Raw genomic sequence first — 26,013 nt, forward strand, 5'->3', positions numbered from 1 at the left:
TGTGTTGCTTTAATATGACCTATTCTTTTAATGTCACGTTTCATTGTATGTTTTAGACCCAGTGTCCTTCAATTTGAACGTAGGCATAAAAAGCCTCTTACCAGATTTTGTTACCATTATCTGTGTTGTTTTACCTTAGAAATGTCCTGAATGAAATCTTGAATGTGAAATACCCAGCTCCCTTCCTGAATTTGCAGTCCTTACTTTGACAGCCCAGCTTAATCTAATATCTTCCTACTTTGAAACCTATGATCCCTTAAGTCCCTGTTTCCATCACTGTCCTCTAGCTCCTCCCTTTATGTTTAGTGCTGTTACTCTGTTATTTCTTCTGTTGTCATTGTTGTCTTGGATTTTAGCCATTCTCCCATTGTTCTAAGCACGGGCCTTGAAACTTCATTTTGTGCATGCCTTGCATGATCCAATCCAGTATCTCTACTGGCATTGGCTTTGTTTCTTCTTCTGTGAGTGTAAATTAATATATGTATATATTTCTGTGTCTGTTCCAGTGTTAGTGTGAGGTCTTGAGGCTGCATCTACTCTGAGTCTAAAAGCAAATAAGTTGCACTTTCCCTGTACTCTAGACAATGTTTTCCAGGGCTGGGATGTGACAGTGTGGTCCCACACATACATTCACATCAACTGGAAGTGCACAGCACTGAAGTTGGTTTTGATATTCAACTTAAACCTGCTGGTGACCTTCCTGCCCCCTTTTCTGCATATACATGCATGCATAGAATCTTTGCTGTATGCATGCATGTATATGTTTTTGTGTTTATCTTATGCATGATGTTTGTGTATTGTTAGTTTGTAGATAGTTTTTTTTTTTGTGGGGCCCTTTGTAGGTCTGAATCAACTTTTGTATGAATGTGTCTAAGATATCAATGACTACACTAAATAATTTTTTTTTCTGTGTATACACATACCATACTTGTATGGTTTGTATTATCCACAGTTTTTATTTATTTTGTTTTTGGAAAATCCACAATATGTTTCAATTGTTTAATTGTGTTTGTACAGTGCATGTCATATGTTTAACAAGCCACTTTACCTTGCCTTGTATGTTTTATCATCTTCCCTGTGTTTTGTTCCAGTTCGCCGTGTCCCACCAAGATTCTCTATCCCACCTACTAATCATGAAATCATGCCAGGTGGAAGTGTTAATATCACCTGTGTGGCCGTGGGGTCACCAATGCCTTATGTGAAGTGGATGTTGGGGGCAGAAGATCTGACACCTGAAGATGATATGCCAATAGGAAGAAATGTACTGGAACTGAATGATGTAAGACAGTCAGCAAACTACACCTGTGTTGCCATGTCAACACTAGGTGTCATTGAAGCAATAGCACAGATCACTGTCAAAGGTATGCTCAGTGGTTCTTGCTTTGAGGGTCTGGGTATACTCAACTCACCTGACTAATGTCTTCACAAAGTCTATCCTTGGAATTCTAAAAGGAATCAATTTATCATTCAGTATTTCAGATGCCAAAGTCTAATCATATCTATGGTACCATATAGGATACACATGTCTAGCTCGGTAAGCAGATTCTCCATTAAAAGGATTGACAGCCTAAGTAATGATAGTCATCAAAATATTTAACAATAGGCTGGGCCCATGCACTAGCCAGGCAGAATGAGGAATGTTAAATGCAGTCAACCATATTGATAGAACTGATGCATACAGGTTTCATATTAATCCAGAATCCTGGTAAGAGTGACATGATAGATGCGGCGCCTGGGTGGCTCAGTTGGTTAAGCAACTGACTTCGGCTCAGGTCATGATCTCATGGTTTGTGGGTTCGAGCCCCATGCCGGGCTCTGTGCTGACAGCTCCGAGCCTGGAGCCTGCTTCAGATTCTGTGTCTCCCTCTCTCTCTGTTCCTCCCCTGCTCATTCTCTGTCTCTCTCTGTCTCTCAAAAATAAATAAACATGAAAAAAAAAATTTCAAGAATGACATGATAGAAAAAGCCAAAGAAGTATTAATAAATGCTCAAATCCACGCAGACAAAAGAAAAAGAAAGATAAATAGTTAAATCAATGTGGTCTAATAATAGATGTTTTAAATTTTTGATGGTTCCTATCACAAAAATCAAAATGTAAGGCATTATATTCTATCTTAAATTTATCTCTTACCTTCTGTGCATGAAGTGCTCAAGAAATGTTATTTTCTTTAAATGAGTGCACTAAATATAACTAAAGTTCTATATTCCACAAATATTTTTGAAACAAAGAAAACAGAAGTAAGTGTGTGAGCCACTAATCGGTTTTATCAGTGTTTGTAGAATTCTACAACACTTTTGCAAAAAAGGGAAGACTGAAGATGCCTAGGTTCTTGCAGAAGTCTGGAGCTATTGCAAAAATGAACACAAATTGTCTTTGCTTTCCAGGAAGTATGATCCTAAAAAAAGTAACGCACATGTTATAATTGGTGTCATACCCTCACCAAGAATATATATCAAATATATGCCATATTAAAGCAATAATGCCATGAGAACAAAGATACACATCAGTGTCAACATTTAGTCATTTAAAAATAGTGACATTGTACTGCCTATCCTTAACTGTACTAAGCATACTCACACTTCTCCATACATTATAGACACAAAACCTATACTGTACAGTAAATGTGACAGAAAAACTAATGTCTAAGTATCAGTAAACACAGTTTTAATTAGCAATATTTTCACTTGCCTGAATAATTCAGAAAGACATCTAGGGAAAATTTGGATCATCTACTCTTTTGAAAAATTCCCATCCAGAATATTTAAACAAATATCTTTTTATTATTTTCAGTAAAATCCCTTGGCCAAATATTATCATGCTAGAGTTCTTAGAGTAAAATGCAAACATTGAATCACCTCTCCTATAATAACTATTTCAGCTTTAAATATTTGAAGTTTAGTGAAGACCTTCAAGAATTTAAAATCAGGAGTCACATAAACGAAATTCTTGTTCAATTTCTTATCTTTGTTTTCCTGACTTGCCATTCCTTACCCTCCACACCTCAAAAGTAAATAAACATAAGGGTAAATCTTGAATGCAAAAAGTAAATCAAAACAAAAAGAGCAACTGGAAGATAGTGACTGACTCATTCATTCAGTTAGGCATTCATTTGCTTAACACTGCTGGGCTTAGGTATTGAGGATAGAGCAATATTCAAGTACAAGTTTACTACTCTTAAAAAGCTGCCATTGTACTTGAGTATTGTACTTTTTGCCTTTATGTTGACAAGGGAAAAGGGTACTAAAAGGCTAATCATCTGAGTGTTATATCCTAAGCTTTTTCCAAAATGTTAGCTAATGGGATTGTCCTTTCTCCCCTACTAAAAATACCTTTCAAAATCATTCTCCAGAGTGATATGCTTAAGTATGAGGTCAGCAGTGTGGATGGCTTGTATTGTTAATCAGTAGCATTTTGAGTGAGGTTCTTCTGCTAAATGTCAAGAATTGGAGCTCTAAAAGATGGATTTAATTGCGAATATTTGCCAGGTAGCTATAATTTCAAGTATTATGGGTATTGAGTATAGAATACATATTATGACCAAAACTGCTTTAAAAAGTTATTTGTGAATGTACTGTAATTTAGTTAAGCATTTTCAAATATTAACTAAAAAAACTGAATTTGAAATTAATCAATTTAAATTTACTATTCTTTCTTAAAACTCTTGGTTAGGTTATATTACTATATGTAAAAAAATAATAATCTATGCCTTACAACTGGAAAACAATATGGATATTATTCTTCCATAACAATTTAATGCCATTTCAATATATTCCAAATTGTGTTCTTTTCAATGTTGGTATTTAGTTATATCATTTATTTCTTGAAGCAAGGGGCTAGTTGGCCAAGGTCATGGTTATAATAATAGTAATAATTGCAACTAATATTTTTTGAGGGTGCTGGATACATTCTAAGAGCATTTACTGGAGTAGCTCATTAGTCTTTCCAGCAAACCCATGAAACAGTTCACCAACTGTACCATACAAGTTCAGTGATACAGTTTTTCCTATTTCTCACATGAGAAAACTAAAGCAAAGAAGAGGCTATGCAGTGCACCCAGGATCACATAGCTAATAAGTGATGGACGTGGATACAAGCCCCAAAATACAGTGCTGTAATGTGCTTCTAGTAAAATTTGTCCCCTATGCATCTGTCCTACACATGTAGAAAACTATCTTTTGTTTTAATTTATTCTTCAGTAGATACATAATTCTGTCATTCCAGTAGTAGAGTTTATAGATCTTTTTAACACCTTAGATATGATGGATACTTACTGTCCCTTTTTCTCCCCCTAAGCCTTACCCAAACCTCCAGGAACGCCCGTAGTGACCGAGAGCACAGCCACAAGCATCACATTGACGTGGGACTCTGGGAACCCTGAGCCTGTCTCTTACTACATCATTCAGCATAAACCTAAAAATTCTGAGGAACCTTACAAAGAAATTGATGGGGTGGCGACCACACGCTACAGTGTCGCTGGACTAAGTCCCTACTCGGATTATGAATTCAGGGTTGTTGCTGTTAATAACATTGGGCGGGGACCTCCCAGTGAGCCTGTGCTAACACAGACCTCAGAACAAGCACCATCCAGTGCCCCACGGGATGTCCAGGCGCGGATGTTGAGTTCAACCACCATTTTGGTACAGTGGAAGGAGCCTGAGGAGCCAAATGGACAGATCCAAGGATACAGAGTTTATTATACAATGGATCCCACACAGCATGTCAACAACTGGATGAAGCATAATGTAGCTGACAGCCAAATCACTACTATTGGCAACTTAGTGCCCCAGAAAACATATTCTGTCAAAGTTCTGGCTTTTACCTCAATTGGAGATGGTCCTCTTTCAAGTGACATACAAGTCATCACTCAGACAGGAGGTAAGTCTGGTTTGGATGGGGAGTAGGGAAGGAGGGGAGGAGTTGGTGCCAAGATGTGTGAATGGTGAACAGAGAAAGAACAAAGTGAATGTGAATTTTAATTTTTGAGACTTAGAGTTTCTAAATGAGAGGTTAAGATAAGGCATCTGGAAAGAAACAGGCATGGACACCTGAAAGACTAAATAAAGTTTTAAGTAGAGAGATGCATTTAGCATATTTTTATTGTATTTTTTTATAATTTGTACCTAAACGGCTTGAAGATTTTTCTGCGTGAGATAGATGAATGCATCCTCCATGCAGCATTTTGGAAACAGGACTGTGGTGCTTTATAGTAGTGACTCTGATGGAATACTTTTACAAAATTATTTAACTTGTGAAAGATTGGATGGCTCAAGATAAGGTTAAAAATAAAATCATTTGCCAGGGGGTCTTGGACATTTAAATGTCTTATAAATATAAGAAAGGAAGCTACCCGCTAAAAATAATCTCCTAAGGGTTTTTTTTTTTCTTTGTATGCCTTCATAGATAGAGAAAGACAGTTATCAAGATCTGAGATCAAACTTTGGGACCTTATTGACTCATTTTATTGGGCATTAGAGTAGACATCAAACTATTTTGTGGAGAAACACTCGGCCCTTTCAGTGGTTTTATTTTCATAAGCAGATATTAAACCTCTCTGGTCTTTGATTCAAAGTGATCAATTTTGCCTTGGCTTGGGAATATGACATAACAGCTGTCTTCTAAAGTTTATTCTTGACCATCTGAGAGCTATTAATTTGGCTTCTTATTGTGCTGATGCCTTATAACTTGTGTCCATCTGAGTGTTTTGGCAGCATGCCATTGGTTTGTTCCCAGACTCTACATAGAAACTATATTTTTGGAGATAGTAGCTATAATCTGTAGGTGTAACTCATTGGTAATCTTGGAAATTATTTTTTTTCAGGTGTCAAAACTAGATAAACCTATGTTTAACCACTGAGTTGTCTTCATGTTTCATGGTTTATGAATCATATGACTCAATGTGTTTACCTATTTTCCCTGGCTACTAGAGATGTCAGAACATATTTATAGCCTGCCTGGCTTTGTTTTATTCTTATTCTGTTATTTGGTTCTCACTGGTTTGTTCATAGATTTATTATTTTCTCTAATAATATGAAAGTTAACTAAAATAATACGCTTTATCACAGTTATACCTAAAAACATTCATATATCTTCCCTACTTGGCTCTTGCAGTTCTTTTGTATTTATTTACTATATTAATATACAGAAAAACACTAGATTATTTTTTCCACATTATTTTTCCTCTCATTGGAATATGTAGAAAACAGAAAAACACTAGATTATTTTTTCCACATTATTTTTCCTCTCATTGGAATATGTAGAAATCTGTGATTCTTGTTCTTTTTGTTAACTAAAGCTGGTCAGCTGTTATGAGATTATTTTTTACTGCACTATTTTAGCAGCTCCATGGCCATTTAGAGATAAAATACACAAGAACATATACCCATGCATCACCTTTAATTTTTCTGATTTTTCAATGGTGATATTTAAAAAAAAATCTCTGGTCTTGGAGTAATGTAACCAGAGTTTGAATGCCAGTCTGTCAGTTTTAGCTCTATAACCTGGGACAAGTTACTTCATTTCTCTGAACGTATTTTCTTGTCTAAAATAATAATGACCTGGGGCACCTACGTGGCTCAGTCGGCTAAGCATTCCACTCTTGATTTCGGCTCAGGTCAGGTGTCACAGTTGTGCATTTGAGCCCTGCACCAGGCTCTATCTACCCTGACAGCATGGAGCCTGCTTGGGATTCTCTCTGTCTCCCTCTCTCTGCCCCTTCCCTCCTTGTGTGCTCATCCTCTGTCTTTCAAAATAAGTAAATAAACTTTAGAAAATAAAATAATAACCACCATATGGAGTTTAGAGGTTGTATTTGGTCTAGGGCTGCTGTAATGAAATACCACAGACTGGGTCGCTTAAACAACAGGAATTTACTGTCTCTCCGTTCTGGAGGCTAAAAGTCTGAGATCAAGATGTCCATAGAATTGGTTCTTTCTGAGAGCTGCGAGGGGGCTTCCAGGTCTCTCTCCTAGCTTCTGGTGCTTTGCTAGCAATCTTGGCTGCTCCTTGCCTTGTAGAGGCATAAACCTGATCTCTGCCAGCATTGTCACATCAAATTCTCCCTGTGTGTGTGTCTCTGTGTCCAGATTTCCCCTTTGTAAGGATTCTTGTCATATGGATTAGGGCTCAACCTAGTGACCTCACCTTAAACAATTACATCTGCAACAATCTTATTTCCAAATAAGGTCACATTCTGAGGGTTAGAAATTCAACATATGAATTTTGGGGGGATACGCTTCAACCCTTAACAGGGGTATAGATTAGGTAATGGATAGAAACATTATATAACTTAATAAATAATATATAATCATCCTCATAATGAAAACAGTGAACATATGCCAGGCACTTTTCTATGTACTCTTAATGTATCAATTTTACTACCCAATTAGGTAGATGTGGAATTATCCCACTTGCCAATAAGTGAATTGAGAATTGACGAAGATTTAGGAACTTGTTTTGGGGTCATAAGGTTGGTAAGTGGGAAAGCAGAGTTTATTACTATTTTTTATTTTTTGGGGGGAGAAGCAGAATTTAAACCAGGCACCCTAGCCACTTTAAGGCATTATTACTTTTAAAATAATAATTTGTTTTTTTGATAGTTTTAGTGCCTGCTAGATGTGTGTGCCAACCAGGTGCTCAGTAAATAAATAGAGGCAGGAAACATATATTCACTTACTCCTGTCTTTATTTAAGAATTATATGTAATTTACTTCTGAAATACTTGAGGTGAATATTAGAGTATCCCAGTGCAAAACTATTTATATGTAAAAATATTTAGATGTAAAAAAATATTTAGATGTTAAAAAAATAAACTTACCTGAAAGTAATGAAAGGAATACTTCCTTTCACAGGTTATTATACTTGATCACTAAATTTGGTTCTAAATTTTCTAACTACAAAATTAAGCAGAAATCTATAATGTTTTATAACTTTTTTTCCTGTTATGAGGAAGATTTAGCTATCTAAGATACCAAATAGTTCCTGAAACTAAATTTCAATCAAAACATCAGAATCCTTGGGAATCATGAGAATCCTTATATTCAGAACACAGAGAAGACAGACAATAATGACTTTGGTCACAATTTTCTGAAATATCTAGACTGATGTTTAAATAGACCATATTTTGGTTTTCTGTGTCCCTAAGGGACATAATATAACATGAGTTACTGTGATCCAGGGACTCTGAACTCTGGATGAATGGGTTACAGATGCATTAGAATAGTCGTTCCCAATGTTTAACTATTTTTACATGATTTCCAAGAACTTTGTGTAATAGTTGTACTTTTCATACCTATTGATTGAGAAGATATGTAATGACATAATGACTAGTGCCTGCCAAGATCAATAGGCTAAGAAAACCTTCCAAAATAGCACAATGATTTGATCTGTTCCCTAGGTTTAATTAACAAAGGCCATTTGATGTTGGTGGAGACCTGCCAAATACAGTGATATTAGTTCTAATATAATTAATGCTGAGCTGCTCCTTTTTTTCTTGCTGACTAGCTATTTCTTAGGATCATAGCTGGGCAAAAACATAAAATCATTATGAAATATTATTTTAGAGAGGTTATATAAAACTTAAGGATATTATTTTCACTGCAGTTTTATCTTTCCCAAACCTATGAAAATTTACTGATTTATATGTATGAATCCCTCAAGTATATTTTAATTTCATATGTACAAATATATAAACTTCTATGTCTACTATATCTGAAAGATGCTTGTTATATTTCCTTATCTTTAATTCCCTGGCACTAATAATCCTATTTTTGTTTAAAATCAGACTCTGAAGAAACAGTGTTTAGTAACAAACTGAGTTTAAGAGGAAAGGTATCTATCACTTTTGATCGCATCTAAGATTATTGTTACACATATTGATATAAACAGAGGATTGATATAAATTTATGTATTTCTGATAATATAGAAAATCAAAATATAATCTATTTTATAGTTAATAATATTTCCCCTTAATAGTGATATTCATATAGTTGATAATATTAAGTAATCTTTACATGGTTTTAAATATGAAAATATTTTGCTTAAAATAATTATTTTCTAGAAACACCGATTAATCTTCCAATTTTTTCATAGCTTTAACTCCTTACATTACAGTCACTTGCCACTATATAACCTTGAAAATATGGAGAATGCAGTATATGGCCATTGTCTAGGGAAGAATTTATGTTGTGCTAGAAGATTTCCACTATTAGAATACACATTTTGGAAAGATGACTTTTTATACAGTTTTCTTGTATAGGTAATTATAACAAGAACAAACAGTAATTATACTACATAAAAGAAGTGCAAATAAAACTGTGATAGAGAATGTAGTAAATTATATCTCAAACCTAATACACCAAAATGTTGCCTGATGTTCATGCTACTTGTAGGCTTTCTAAATCTGTTAAATCTTAATGTCTTTTTCTTCTTTTAGAAAACACATCTGACCTCTGATTTTTCTGTGCATTTAATTGATTCTTGGGAAAAGTCTACTGATTTATATGTGTATATCTTAATAGTAGAGGTCTTTCGAAGGAGAAGAATTATGTATATTTACTAAATAAATACTGAGTAGTCACAACTTTAAACTTTTTCAAGAAGCAAATTCTACTCCAAATTCTGGGCATTGTAAAAATGTTATTAAAAAACTATGACATTTAGAGACATTATGTTTTAGGTTTCCAGAACTTAGTAAATCATGTCATTAATATATGTTAACAGGCCTGAATAAGCAAACTAGAAAAAGACTGATTTCCAATTGCTGAAGTTATGAGCCCAATTTAAATGCTTTCTTAAAATAGTTTCAGCAAAGGAGCTAAAAGGAGTCCAGGAGCTCTTGCCGTAAATACAATTATAATAAAATTTTACTTTTTATTATTGATGTTTAATGACAATTGATAAGATTTGTGCAGGTGTTTGTGTATTAAATACTTATTTTATCAATGATATATTTTTAGCAATTACAAATCAGACTCTGTTTTTTTTTTAATTTTTTTTTTAACATTTTATTTATTTTTGAGTCAGGGAGAGACAGAGCATGAACAGGGGAGGGTCAGAGAGAGGAAGGCACAGAATCTGAAACAGGCTCCAGTCTCTGCGCTGTCAGCACAGAGCCTGACGCGGGGCTCAAACTCACGGACCGTGAGATCATGACCTGAGCCGAAGTCTGCCGCTCAACCTACTAAGCCACCCAGGCGCCCCCAGACTCTTTGTTTTAAAGTTTGTTTTGTTTTACCACCACTATAATCCTGGCAGCTGCTTTTATTGTTGTTATAATTTATTAAAATGCTAGATACATTTTAAAAGGTGTACCTTATTAAAATACTAGGTATTTTAGCAATGATAGGTTTTCCAGTCTCTGTGATATTTCATGTTTGTGATATGATTAAGTGAAATTGTTGTTTAGCCTTTCAATACATGCTTAACCCTTTTCTTTTTAGAGATATTTCCTAAATTTCCATATTTCCTAATATGATCAGCATTTCAGATGACATAGGGATTTGTCCTTCATTTCTTATTCATTCTCCATTCTCTGTCTTTGAGTTGCTATCTGATATTTAAAATGAAGCATCATAGTGGTACTACTAAAATCCTTTGCATTTATTAATGGGGTTCTAATCTTATTTTAGGGAACTGATAATTCATATTTGTATTTCCTTATGGACATTAAGTAATCAAGAAGAAAATTAAAATGTTGACACCACTTTTACAGAATACAATGATTTCTTAAATATAATTTTAAGGAAAAATTTAAGTTCTATCTCCATTTCCTCTTTCCACATCTAAATTCTATATTTGGTTTATGGTCAGTATTATCACACACCCCCCCCCCTTTTCATGTAGCATAATTGCACTTAAGTTTCTGGGTAGGATCTTTTTATTTTCCTAAGAGTTTTTCAGAATCTCAAGAGTTTCCTATAAAATCTTGTTTAGTCAATTGGTGAGGGAAATATACATTACATTGTACATTACAACAAACATTACAAATGTTTGCAAACATTTCAACAAGCATTTTAATGTTTCCTTCTCTCTCTCTCGCTCTGAGAGAGAGAGACTGGACCCACAAGTGCACAAAACAGCAAAAGCATCAATCTCCTGGTGCTGAATACTACCGACTCCTTCAGGTGGGCCAGACACTCTCCCATCAGCCCCAGGCCCCCACCTGGTCTCCGAGACCAGGACTCGGGAGAGAGAGAGAGAGAGAGAAGGGAAGGAGGAGGTAGATAACATAAATGTTAATAGACCCTTGGTCACAACATTTGGCATAAAAGGTCTGTCTGACAGAGGATGAAGTGCTCCCTGTGTTTCCAAATAGTACAGAGAAATAAGACCATTTGGAGCCCCCCTAAAATGCTTCTTTATATACATATATTATGATCATTAGGACTACTATGTTTGAGGAATGCAAAAATAAATCCATTAATTTCACAGCTGTTTTCTTTTACTTTGATGCCTCAGTTTCATTGCTGTTGTTTTGACTATGACTAAATGCCTCTGAGGAAGAAATCTCTTTAGGTGAATCTCTAATTCCCAGGGGGGTCTGAGTAGTTACATCCTAAAGGTATTTATGAACATAGAGCCTGATATAATAAAATGTCTCTTAAAGCACTGGCCCGTTTGCTTGATTTTGCCTGTAGATATCATTTCCCCCCTATAGTGTTTTTCAATTAATTTCAATTGGTTCAATTAATTTCAAATGGTTAAAATTGGAAGATTTTACCTAGAATTTGTTATCAACTTCAGTTTTGTTCAGGCAAGTGCACAAAAGAGCAAAAGCATAAGTCTCCTGGTCCTGAATACTACCAACTCCTTCAGGTGGGCCAGACACTCTCCCATCAGCCCCAGGCCCCACCTGGTCTCTGTACTCATTTGCCTGGTGCCTCTAGACATTTGTATTTCTACCATAAGTTTAAAATCTAGTAAATTAAGTTACCCTCCAGACTACTTCAAAAGGACAAAGTAGAAGCAGAGAACCTTGTATATATCATTTGAAGTCATCTGACCATTATTTATTTTATCTAAGAGTAGAATGGACGGTATACCTCTGAAACTTTGAGCCTATTTAATTTACCATTTAGGAGAGGTGTCTTAATAGAATCGGAGGGTCAGATGAAGCTTGTGTTACTAAACAAGGATGAAACATTGAGACCCACTGGGAATCTATTCAAGACAAATTAAAAGCAAAAACATAAACAGTTTAAGTAAGAAAAAGTTAATTAGATTCCCAAGATGTTTTCAATCAATGTCAGTTCATTATTAGCATTAGGCAGGGAGGAAATACATAACAAGCAATTATTATCCTGAGAGCAGGCCTTCAGTTCTGTCCATGTTTTTAATTCTTGACAAGACCGGGTTCTGGTTTGGCGTAAGTCAGGAGTTATCAAAAGGCTCTTCTTTCCCAGACTTGTAGAAGTTGGGAGAAAGAAAAAAGGAAACAAAAGTAGAGAAAAAGAAGTGAGCACACTTCTCACTGTGTGTGTATTTTTAGGCTAAGAACTCCTTAATCATCTGAATATTAAAATCCAATCATAAATTCCCTCTCTGATTGTTCTTGGCTTCCATTGTTGCTCCTGCCAGTGCTTTTGGTATGTCCCTTTTAGAACTAATGTGTTCTCTGTTTGCTTTGCTATTTTCCTGTTTATTACTTCCCTCTATCCCCCCTTCTCTTGCTTTTGATCTTTTTTAGCTTCTTTTGTCTCCGTTTCTCAGTCTGGATGATTATGTAAGTAAGGTCTCTCACTGGTCAAGTACTTAAAGAGAAAAAAGGAAGAAAAAAAAAACAGATACGCTGTTTAAAAAGTATGTTCATGGAGGCATCAAATTAATGAGAATCTCAAGGCCTGTGATACAAAAAAAAAGAGAAAAGGTTATGAATGCACTTAGTAATATGAAGCACTATTGGCCACTTTATGCATCAGTCCAGACATGAGTGTGTATACTTGCACGTGCAAGTACACACACATGTGCACACACACACACACTCATAGGTTAACAGACCAGGCAGAGGAATAAAATAATAATTGGGGTTCCTGGAAACCATTCTGGTAGATCTGTTTAGACTTTCTCTTTTTAAACAAAAAGCAATTTTTTAGTCGTACTACAAGAGAGATGACTACAAAAGAAAAAGTAATACATTTTATATTTCCAAAGATCTTACTTATGAAAATGATGCTTCAAGTATTATTTAAGAAGTTACAAAGTATATTATTTTTCATGTTTTTCAATGCTTATGACCATTTGCCAAAAACCCTTTAGGCGTTCTTTCCCTCCCAGAATAAAGTATTAGTGTTCTTGCTTTTTTATTAAATATACACAAAATTCTCATGTTTACTTCTGGAAATATGGACCTGGGGTCAACTATAGTGCTTTGAGACATGCCACAGTATCAGGGGTAATGATTCAAATATTTAGTGGCTAGCATGGCATGGCCAACAACCAGTCAGAGCAGACACTGTCCAAGAGCAGTGTAAGGGTAGCTGGGCTAGTGATGCCGCTGAACTACATTAACCTTGTGTACAAGGGATAGAGGACCAATGGGATTTGGTGTTTACCAGGATGTTAACCAGGAGTTGGGGTTAATAAAACATTTGGGTGAAGTGTTTTAAGCTAGATAGAAGTCCTATTCTTTATTACATCTGATACATAGCTCTTCCAAATTGTCTATTCCATGAGTTATATGACTAATATGAGAATTATAGATGACAGCTGTTAAATTACTATTTTTCTGATAATAAACATCTAAACTTTTTGATTTGTGTGGTAATTTGACTCTATCTCACTAGGGACAATATTAAGTTTACATTAGGCCTTGTATGTTAACTCATTTAAAGTCAATTAGGGATTAGAATTATTTGAATGTGATGGGTATTTTGTGTCTTACTTCACCTCTTTTTCAAACTGTGTGTTGGTAAGAAAAAATACTAAGTGATTCTGGTTACCAATAGGTTTGGTTAATGGAGTGAAGGTGGGATTTTATAGACCTAATGGCAATAATTTTGAAAATTAAATGTGGTGCTAGAGAATAAGTTCTCAATTTTAAATAAGAAAAGGTTTTTATGTATTCAGCACTTGTTATGATTTAGACAATATTCCAAGTGCATTATATAAATCATCTCGCTTAGTACAACAATATTATGAAATTAGTTTATTATTCTTGAGATCAAATTCAGAGACTGCTCTATTTTGTATTTTATAATTCTACTATATCTTGAACAGATTTTATACTTCTCAAGGACAAGTACAGTGTGAGCTAGCTCCATTAAGCTGACACATGTGGATATATTTTGAGAGGTATAAGCAGATGCACTAATGGAAGGGTTTATGAATACTCATGGTGATGGTGAGCTCAGTCCTTTGCTTTCCTGTTTTTAGTACCAGGGCAACCACTAAACTTCAAAGCAGAACCTGAGTCTGAAACAAGTATTCTGCTGTCTTGGACACCTCCACGTTCAGATACCATTGCCAACTATGAACTGGTCTACAAAGATGGGGAGCATGGAGAGGAGGTAGGACTGTGCTTCTCACCTTCTGACCATTTACTATACTGGAGCACTACTCTAGTTTGTGTATTTGCTCAAGTTCTGCTGAAAGCTCAGATATCGATAGAGAACTTTGGTGGGTCAGATTTATTCATCAAAAAAAGAACTTGCCTGATAAAAACAGAATATTAATTTCAAGCCTTTGGGAGGATGGAGTGAGGCAAACAACAACAACAAAACAGCTGTTGTTCCTATTTTCAGGTTTCCAAGTTTCTTCTAAAAGTATCTAAAAGAATATAGCCCCTGGGACTCAGGGACTTCCTTTATTTCTCTTCTGCCTTCTCTTCTGCAGTACTTAAGTCACTGCAGATATGTGACTAAGTGAGCTCCAAGGCTTTAGGTGGATGAATTTGTCCAAACTGGTTTCAGATAAAGAGGCCCCATAGCAAATGTTTATTTGTGTGCCAACAGTTATTTGGTATTAATGTGAGCCCATATAATGTTTGAGTGTGCTATGCAAATAAAATAATTGTGGGTTGCAGAAGGCTGAAAGTTGTTGATAGTTCCTGAAAAGAGGAGAAAATTAGTATAATTAATACATATGGTAACAGATATAGCAAGGGGTTCACATATATTAACTCCTTCAATTCTTACAATGGTGCCATGAGTCAGTCTGTACTTCTAATCAATTTCATGTATAACAAAACAGAAGCAAAGGAAACATTAAACATTTTCCCCCAAATCTCACACTACTGAATGGCAGACCTGATATTTGAAAATCTAGGCAGTCAGGTTCCAGAATCTATTTTTTAAACATTAGCATATACTGCCTCTTGAGTGCACTTTGTATAAATTATATAAATCAGTAGTAAGATACATCTAACATTTTGTTATTGTGAAATCCAATCCAGGAGCATTAGGACAAAAATCTTAGTGAAACTACACGTGACAACTCAATCCACACAACTCATCTTATTATACTGCTTAGCGTTCTTTATCTTAAAAAGATCTTCACAAAGCTAGGTAACCCTAAATCCTAACAGAAATACCTTTTTAAATACATACTAAGTGAAATATTATCAATTAACTTATGGTATATCATTCTGAATGCTATAGTAAATTAATATGTCCCTATAAACTTTTATCTTATTACATTTTTTAGAACTGAGCAGAATTCCCAAAACCAAATTCTAAATGGAATGCTTTTACACTTAGCTAACAAAGCCAATATGAATTAAGCACTCAAAAGGTTGTAATTGAAATGCTGCTATAATTTAAAGGATTTATGTTACTGCAACAAAAAGACCAGCTTTTATTAAGACACACAATTCAATGTTAATTTATTTTATATCCTTACCACTACCCAACTGAAAAACAAAAGAAAACAAAATAACAGCACAGAAGAGTGGAAATCCTTTGAGAATGCTATAGATGTAGATGCTTGAATGTTGGTACACCAACTCTGTTCTACAATTGTTTCTTTGGGGAATCCCTTTTTTTCTTACCATTTGGGAAATCTACAATTTCTAAAAGCTTTTCTATTTGTGAGCCAGAATCCCTTAGGGATGTTTTCTCTAGTTTTATATTTGAATTCCCCTTGAATGATTTCTGTTTGTATGAACGGCAAACTCTATTCAATGAAAAGCCTTAAGATTATTTATGCCAATACTAGATTACATATCAGCATGTATTTTAAGGCTTACTACAGGCTAATGTTCAATATGAGATTGATTATACATAGCTATATTTTTGCTAAAATGCAAGTCAAATTTTAAACATGAAAAGTAAGAATTATAACATTCAATTAAATAAGCCTTATTTCAAAAGCCCTTTATGATGGTAAAATTTGCAGAAAAGTTTCTGACTTTTTTATGTGTGCTCTATAGCCACAAAGAAAAACAAGTTTTAAAATTGTTTTAAATCAACATAGAATAATGATATGATTTCACATAAATTATCCAGCTTTCTTCAGTAACTAACATCATTTTTATCCCATCAGGACTTTGCCATTTCAGATCTATTTTGTAGCAACCGCATATAACCTGTACACCAGTTTCTGATGATACTTCTGGTCATATTTTCTTTGCTCCTGTTTAGATTCAGAAGGTCATGGCCGATGAGCTAGACATCTCTTCAGGTGAAATTGCACATGTTGGCCATACTCCACCATCAGGGGTGGGTGTCAGTTTCTATTGTGGGCTACATCACAGCAACACATGCACCTTCAATACAACCCATTTATGGGTAGTGCCCTTTCAACCTTCCTTTTATCTGATGCACTTGGTAACTGGATCATCATTAGAAAGATCTGTGGCTTCCATTATTCCAGTTACCTTATTTGTTGTAGAAATTCACCATTAAAACACTGATATTTTCATTGTATAATTCCCCTGATAGAGTCCTAGATACTCACTGTGGATTCTATTTGTGATATTTTGATGCCTTTCTAACCTCAATAACAGAAATCTGAGGTTCCAGGCAGTGTGATAAAAATGTTTGCATGAATCCTAATGGAAATGACCCAGTTCTTCTGTTACTTATCCACAGCAACGAATTACCATCGAGCCAGGGACATCTTACAGACTGCAAGGACTGAAACCAAACAGTTTGTACTACTTCCGTCTGGCTGCACGCTCTCCTCAAGGCCTGGGTGCTTCCACAGCTGAAATATCAGCCAGAACCATGCAGTCAAGTAGGTGTCTCTCTTTGCTTGTTTTCTGTCCTTTTTTTCACTAGCAGGTGTTGCGGCCTTTTATCCCCACCAATAAACAAATCAGCTAATTTATATGTTTGCTAGTCAGTAGTTTCTATGCTAGTAAGCATCCAACTTTGAGGATTACAACCGTGACCTATGTTGGTCTCCAACTTGGTCCAATAGCAGATCCCATTCTCCCACTTCCTAAACTGAAAGAAGTCTGAGAAGTTCAGAGAGCTCCATGAGGAAAATGAAAGTTTTACCAGGCCCTGTATAATGATTTATAAGGCTACAAAGCAAACTTCTGGTTGAGAACACTGCCAAATAATCACAAGAGGGCTTAGCAAACTAAAGAGGCAACAGAGACCGTATTTGTATGTTTTTTAAGTACAGAGGTTTTAATTTTGCTAACAGGTCTTTATTTCACGTATTTGTTTCTACTCAGAGAAAAGCTCAGCTCTTGTGACTAGTTTGTTATTAAGTCCACAAGTAGTACATGTGAAAATTTGGAACATTCATAGAAAATCTGTATTTGGACAAATTTAGGAACAATGGAAATCACAAGTACATTTGCAATCCTAAATTGTATTTTATTTCCTCAGGTTCAATTTCTTTTTGGAACTCGTAACCTAAAGCATAGTTATGTTTATCACAATGGGGGTTCATTGTATCCAGGGAAGATTGCTTTGTGTAAAGTATTAATATGGAAGTTTATTTTTGATGGAAAGTTTGGTTACTCATAATAATACAATTGTTTGCTCTTTATTAGTAAGTTTCCATAATTAGTCTATTAAACAACCATTTACCTTGAACAGTTTTATGGAGTTATTCCTTAGGTATTTTTTTATACTTTATATTTTATATGTGATTTTTGATAGTTACATATGCAATAGATATGTGTGATCTCAATACATTGAATTTTGTAAAGTGGATGCTCTGTTGACCTAAATTTTAGGCCTTTCAGCAAAGACGAAATTTACATTTTCTAAAAAATGAATTTTCTTTCACATAGGCAGGTTTTCCATTATTTCATTTTCTTATAGAAATTTAAAATCTTCCAGGGTTTTTTGAAGATAAATATATATTCTCTCTCTTTCTCAAAACATGAGTGTTGGTACAAAAAGTATTAGGGCTCTGTTACTTAATCCATTAGGGATAATAACCTATTCCCATAAAATTCCCTTTCTTTTATAAACTGAAACATTTAAATTAATGCAGTTTTGTATTCTATTCTGAATGCCGAGCAGGCTAATAATTAATATTGTAGAACATAATTCTTAAATTCAGGAATTTAATTACAAAAAAATGTGATATGCTTCAATATTGTATTTTGCCTGGTTTACAAATGTATGTATGGATACATACATTCATACACATATATTTAAATATACCGAGCTAGAATAGACATTTTATAACCACGTCAAAAGCTTATCTACTACTCTTTATTTTATTAAAGTAAAAGTTCCAAATAATGTTGAATATATTCTCATGGAATAGGAGGTCTGAAGGTAGCAATGCAGTAAAAACCAAGTCAGCTTTTTAAAAAGAATTACAAATGAGTCTTGCTGTTACATGAATGACTCAATTTATTATGAATACTGATAATGCATATGAAATAGTTTCATAATTTGAAATATAAGAACCTGTAGCCAGAATCAATAAAAATGATAGATATTCTAGTGATTTTGCAAATCTTACTCCAAATGTACAAGATTTTCTTATGAGAATTTCCCTATGATCAGTACAGGGAGCTTTTCATTTTGATTCACTATGATGAAGATCACAAGACATGTAAACTTAAAAAGACAGATAACCCTGTAAACAGATACACCTGACACTACATAGTATTAAGACCCACAAAGTCTCAGGAAATAACCAAACTCCATATTTAAATACATAAAATTAGAAATGATTTACTGATTCACCTATAAATAATAAGTAAATAAATAAATAAATAAATAAATAAATAAATAAATAAATATATTTTATCCCTCTTATTCTAAGGAATTACATATTATTAACTTCCAAATATTTTTTGATAACATGTGCATTGCTCTTATTGCTTTTTAAATTTTTTCAAGTAATGATATGTTTGGGTAATTTGATGGAAACTAATCACTCATAAAGTGACCATTTTATTTTAGAATGGACAATAAGAAAGTTTCTCTTTTAACTCTTATGTAAACTCTGTGTGAATAACTATGTACAAAATGAAGGAGATTTTGCACATAAGTCATATCTTTTCCAGATGGTTCTCAGGATTTTTTTAAACAATTGTTTTTAATGGCTTTGTTACTGACATTTTATAAGGGATAGATGATTATTATTGATTTTACCAAAATTTGCTGGTGGAATCTAATTCTTTACTAGTAATGATGTCTCAAGAAGAGTTATAATAAATTCTTTTAAAAAGCTGAAAGCTGACGTAGGGTAAGTACAAGTTACAGTAAGAATCAACAAGCCTGACATTGCCCTCGGGTAGGTAAATCTTGGACTATGCATTTTCATCCTTTATTGATTCTGCATGCTCACTGTATATGGGCTACAATCAATGCTAGATTAACACCTTTCATTAAAACTGGTTAGGCTGGCTCCGTTTTTCAGATAGTCAGAGGGAACACTTTTATATTTGGGCTTTTATTTATTTATTTATTTTTTAATTGGAATTGCTGGAAGGGCATCCAACAATTACTGCAACTTTTTACACTTGAAAACCCTTTCACGAATGAATACTGTACATGAATCACCCTCATTCTAGAATGTAGAAATGAAAGCTTGAAACGGCATCTGTGAAGCATCATCTGACTCTCATGTAATAAATCTTGCCATATTTACAGCTTTTTTAAAGTTGGGTAGTCTGTGCAGTAGGGCTGGGAAATACTGAGGGATTGGTATAGAAGAAGAATTTAAATTGCAGGTAGGTAATTTTATTTGAGGCTCTATTATCTCAAGGTTTCATGTTCACATATTCCCCCCACCCATTGTTTAACAATTATTTCTGGTCATTTATTCATTTTTTGGTTTATTCATATTACTAAGCCAAGGTACATATACTTAAATTTTTATTTTGAGTTTCAAAGCCTTATTTTCATTTTGTTGCCCTTATTGTTCGTTTATTTATTTTTGCCTTTTCTTTTGTTTTATCATTTTTTTTTTCCAACCACTCCTGCCCTTTCACTCAAACCTTCCTTTAACTCACTACCAAAATAAGAGCCGTCAGCTCCTCCTCAAGACATTAGTTGCACCAGCCCAAGTTCCACTAGTATTTTGGTAAGTTGGCAACCTCCACCAGTGGAAAAACAGAATGGAATTATTACTGAATATTCCATCAAGTACACCTCCGTGGATGGAGAAGATGACAAACCTCACGAGATTTTGGGAATTCCTTCGGACACTACTAAGTACCTTTTGGAACAGCTGGAAAAATGGACTGAGTACCGGATCACTGTGACAGCCCACACAGACGTCGGCCCTGGCCCCGAGAGCTTCTCCGTGTTGATTCGAACTGATGAAGATGGTATGTTGCCTCTGCTACGTCAGTTTGCACCCTTCTGACACAATCTTGGTCTGCTGTCTTTTGATAGGCTAACGGTAATCCGTTTTTTGTTTTTGTTTTTTGTTTTTCTGCTCATCTTTTTTACCCAGCATCGCTATAACTTCGTAGTTTTTGCCAAAGACCTATCTTTGCTGCAGCCTGGGCATTTTCTTTTTTTCCAGTCTCCACACAATAATTCGCTTCCCTTTAAAAGAACAGTTTGCTGGTATGACCTTGCAATCCAGGCCGTTCTCTATACTTCCGTCTAAAGTCTTCTGCACTTTTCGTGGCCTTTTTGAATAACTTCTTTTACATTTTGAAGTAAACTTTTCAAAACTGTCTTCTTATCTTCTTGTTGCCTTTTTGTTTTGCATATTTCAGAGACACTGATGCTCGACATTCAGTTTTTGGCATCTTTTGTTTGGAAACCTTTGATACGAGAAAAAAAAGAGAAGAAAACCCATATAATCAAGAATCTTTTTATTCTGCTAAAAAGAAACCTTTAAAAAAACACACACAACAATCAACAACCAGTTTTTGTTATTATTTCAATGCTATTCCTCTTTGTGCTTTAATGCTTTGAGCCTCAAAGCATCTTCCTTGGCTTTTGTACATTTTTTACATGTTTTTCTATTTCTCTGATACTCTTTTTTTCTTCCATTTTTTTTTTTTTTGGCATCGGTCATGTTTTTTGATCTTTTCTTAAAAGGTAGAGCAGATTGGTTGAGCATTTTCATTGCTTGAAAATGTTTGTATTCCACAAAGGAAACATAGTGTGTCTGCCCATTTTTTTTTTTAAACCTAAGTAAAGAAAATACTCTGACTGGGTGGGACAAGTGCCTATAATTTTCTTTTATCCAATGATGTTGTTCCAGTTCCTAGTGGTCCTCCTCGCAAAGTCGAGGTAGAGGCTGTCAACTCAACATCTGTTAAAGTCTCATGGCGCTCACCTGTGCCCAATAAACAGCATGGCCAGATAAGAGGATACCAGGTGCATTATGTGAGGATGGAAAATGGTGAGCCCAAGGGCCAGCCCATGCTGAAGGATGTGATGCTGGCTGATGCACAGGTAAGCCTCTGAAAATACATACCTATGTTTTTATTTATTTATGATACTTTTATTTTAGTCCATACCTTGAAATGGGCCCTGTTTGTTTGTTTGTTTGTTTGTTTATTTTACATTTAAAAAATCCTGTACAAAATTCCAGTTTTTAAAGCACATGATGTGTATTTACCTTCTCAGAGTTGACAGCAAGTGAGGAAGTAAATTATAATAAACTGACACTCAAGCCTAATTAAGAACATGTAACTGTTTTCTTAAAATAAAGATAGTCAACTCTCTATATTGATATCTGAGTTTACCTTTCTGTCTTCAAAAAAATTGAATTGATTTTAATCAAATTAACAGAAAGAATCGTAAGCAGCTATGCTAAAACTACTTGTAACTAAGTTGATCTAATTTCTAAGTGTTGGACTTCTTCTGTTGAAGAATACACATCCTTAATTGAGGAAAGGTATCCAGATAGTATTTTATTTAGTACTTAATCAAACCATGTATTCACAAGTAATTATTTGATTTCCTGGAAAATGAAGATAATGACCATAAAAATTAATTTACAGTTTCCCAGGAAATAAATGAGAATCCTATATGTTAAGCCAAGTTAAGAAAAGTATGAAGAAGAGTTGAGTATGTGAGAAACTCTATTGATCCTAGAGTGATGGTTTATAATCATGCAGTCACAACTGGCTTTTGTAATCAGTTGTTTAAAGCAGAGCACTAAATGTTTCCATTTTATTTCCGTAAACTAAAGTGTTTCAAAGGATGATACCATAATACATCCACCTGTATTCTACATATTTACCTGAAAAGAAGAGGAAGATTTCAGTTAATAACTTATGCTGGGATTTACATATAATCCACAGATAGCTTACCTATACTGGCTCCAGGAGTGATGGGATGTTATGAATAGATTGCTGTGCTTATCTAGCAAATTGGTCGCTGGGCATGGAAATGGATGGGGTTTGGAAAATTTGAAGTTTATTTCAGTAAAAAATTCCTTCCTTTGTGTGAAAGTGAAGTAGACTGTGAGCCAAGTTGAGAAATACTACGTTAGGTTGCCAAATTTTGCATTCTTGTCTCTGTGCAGACAAGAGAGCAATACATATCCCTGTGGCTATAAGGAAAGCATTGACCTAATGTCTTAATATAATCAATTCACAAAAACACTTACTTAACTAATGGGATCTGGATGAGTGGCTTAATCAGCTCCAAATCCAGTTACATGGTTTTGAAGTCTACTTCTGTAAACTTATATTTTAGATTCATATTCCCTTAGACTCTGGCTGTTGACTTGCTTTTTCTAAATGTTTATGTTGTGCTATCTGTGAAACAGAAAGTACTCACAATCTGAAATTAATAAAGCCATTGTTGCCTATGTTTTCTTTTGTAAGTCTGAAATTATGAAAAAAATTATATGGCCACCATGCTCTGATAGCCTCTTTCATGTCCTAGATATTTTTACATTATAAACCTGTAGTTTTGCCAGTGTTTTCATTTTGGTTATTGAAATTATATGATACAAAATGCCTTAAATGTCAACATTTTTCCCGTCTCTTCTACTTTGTCTTTTATTTGTTAATGTGCTAATTTTGCTTATGTATATATGTTTTTGGTTGTGTTTTTTGGGTTTTTTTTTTTTTTTTTTTTTTTTGCCTACCTCGTATGCTAACTATTCATTGAAATTCCATTGCACCTTGCAAGACTTCTCTGGGGCTAGAAGATTCCAATATTTTATGAAAGGTGTTAATCTAATTACTGACATAAATTAATTGCATAACATAAGGAAAAAGTCAAAATAAATGTGATAAAGTAGTGTATGATTAGAAACATCAGCTTTACATTATGCCTTAATTGATTCATTCCAATGAACCACACATTGAAAAATATGTATTATCTGATTTTAATGCTATTAATACAAAGCATATTTACTTTTGACCTCTGAATTAGGGGTGAGGGTGACAGCATACATACTTTCTCTTTGGAATTTTGTTGTACACACTGTTCCAATTGCTTATTTTTTCAATTTTTTTTTTTAATCTAAGGAGGGCAACATTGCCTTTTAAGTCTGCAAATTTCTCTTCATTTCTTTTTATTTTGTTTTCCTCTTCCCCAACCTTCTTAATCTCAATCAGTGGGAATTTGATGATACTACTGAACATGTGAGTAATTTTTGGACGCTTTGTCAAAAACAGATTACAAATGCTTGTTTTTTCTACACCTCTCTTTCACTTATGTATGATATGTCATCACAGATTGCTTGGATGCATGAACTAACAAATTATTTTTAAATTATCTTCACTCTATGTTATCCTTTTTATTTAGGCTTTTATTTTGTGAAATTGGCATGTTGCTACTGATTGCCTAAGAAAATCATAAGCTCATGTTGTTTTTATGGCTGCTACTAACTCTGCCTTTTGACACAGTTAGAGGAGGCATGCTTCAAGTGGAGACATCCCAGATGAGAGATATCAAGCTGTTTGATATAGGCCATTCATCTATCCTACCCCAGGGTTACATTTTAGGTGGATAACAATGTAGATCTGGTACTAATTATATTTAGAAATGGCAACTCTCTGTTATACCCACAGAAATTTGAGTAAAATTGAATGAGTCATGCCAAGAAGCAGAAAGTATTTCACTGAGAGAGGAATTTTTAAAAATATTTTGATGACTGGATTATGTTATTTATTGAGAGCTTATTATTATGTAAAGGTTTCCATGGGAGTCATAGGATGTGTCTTTGCCTTCTAAGTGCTTACAGTAGGTGGTTAGGAAGTATGTAAAGTTCAGAAAGGTTTCATAAAATACAACAAAAGCAATGACCTCAAGCAATGTGTAATTAATTAATAAATGAGTGACAGTGTCAGTAAGAGCTGTGAGTTTGGAGGCCATGGACCAAGAAGAGGTCTTAAAATGTAGTTGAGAACTTGAAAGATAAGGATTGAAGAGTGGGAAAATGTGTGTGTGTGTGTATTGGGGAGTTGGAGGTAGAAACATATTTTTTAAAGTACAGGAGAAGCAGTCATTGGGACAGTCAAGAATGTCATATAGTCAATTGATAGTGAGCTTTGCCAATTTAACATGAATGAAGGGATTCAGGCTAGTAAATTAGCTCTAACTATGGCTAAAAAATAACATTCAATATAATGTTGGGAAAACTTGAAGTGTCAAGCTACAGACGTGTCTTTTAACTCTTCAGTACTGGAAAGATATAGAAAATTAAAAATAGAAACAAGAGACAAACTGGTAAGGGTATTCTTTCATTTTATTTATTTATTTATTTATTTATTTATATTTTTTTGCCAAAACACAGGGCTCTTGTTGGGAATGTTGGTAAATATTGTGGGCAAGGTATTAGTTTTAATGGAACTAACAGTGTTTTACAAACTTTTTTGACTGTGATCCATAGTAAGAATGCATTAAATATCATGACCGATGCGTTCATATGTTTAAAATAAAGGTCTTACAAAATGATACCTTATTTTTAAATATATGTAAGATTTAATATTTTTCATTAAAGTATATTATATTTCTTTTCAAAATGCTGGTCATTGATTTCATGACCTACTTAAATGGGTTATTACCTGCAGCTTAAAAATGATTTAGTGGATAGATTAAAGAGAAAGAAGAGAGTAAACAGGGACACAAAAACAACTCTTTCACTAAAGCAGTCATGAAATTATAAAAAATCCAACAAAACTGAGACAGCAGAAATGAAAAAAGGGACAGTTTTTGTCACCATTTTAAAAACAAAAACTTGCTGAATAGGAATTTGAGGAAGAAAAAGAGATCAAGGTCAATCATAAGTTTGGCATATGCTCTACCATTCACTAAAGTATAGAAGCAAGGGAGTTTGTTTCTGGAAATGACATTTGAGCTTTAGTTAAGTTGAACTTGAGGGAACAATTGATTGTCAAGGAAAAATGTTCACATATTTACAATGTACATGCCATTGGTGCCCTGATGGGAAATCAAGACAAAATGAATTTAGTATATAGATAGAAAAAATTCTTTAAAATTTGTAAATGTGTTTTTTAGGACTAAAAAGAAACACAGCAGGCCAGTAACTGTTTCAGAACATCTGGGAATGCCAACTTTTAAGGGACAGGGACAAGAAGTTGAATGGAGATGAGTTGGGGGAGACAGAATGAGGAACTGGCCAGGATATCAGCCACACCACCCCACAGAGGGTATGGAAATCCCTGAGCGAGTATGCACACAGTTTCAAAAAAGAAAATGTAATGCAAG

The 26,013-nt window shown here is 34.4% G+C and overlaps 1 protein-coding gene across 13 annotated transcripts in view; it reads left to right on the forward strand.

Annotated features, from left to right (window-relative positions):
* PTPRD (protein tyrosine phosphatase receptor type D) overlaps positions 1-26,013 on the forward strand; it is a 534,534-nt gene that overhangs the window by 329,251 nt on the left and 179,270 nt on the right. For 7 of the 13 annotated variants that reach the window (XM_047830543.1, XM_047830548.1, XM_047830545.1 and 4 more), the window contains exons 7-13: positions 1,092-1,361; positions 4,295-4,876; positions 14,369-14,502; positions 17,023-17,167; positions 20,382-20,687; positions 21,581-21,774; positions 23,898-23,924. In XM_047830543.1, coding sequence (XP_047686499.1) covers positions 1,092-1,361; positions 4,295-4,876; positions 14,369-14,502; positions 17,023-17,167; positions 20,382-20,687; positions 21,581-21,774; positions 23,898-23,924 — 1,658 coding nt within the window. The remainder of the gene's footprint in view (positions 1-1,091; positions 1,362-4,294; positions 4,877-14,368; positions 14,503-17,022; positions 17,168-20,381; positions 20,688-21,580; positions 21,775-23,897; positions 23,925-26,013) is intronic. The other 6 variants (XM_047830546.1, XM_047830547.1, XM_047830554.1 and 3 more) reach the window with 2 other exon arrangements.

This window comes from Prionailurus viverrinus, chromosome D4, assembly GCF_022837055.1.
Source record: "Prionailurus viverrinus isolate Anna chromosome D4, UM_Priviv_1.0, whole genome shotgun sequence".
Classification (NCBI taxonomy): domain Eukaryota; kingdom Metazoa; phylum Chordata; class Mammalia; order Carnivora; family Felidae; genus Prionailurus; species Prionailurus viverrinus.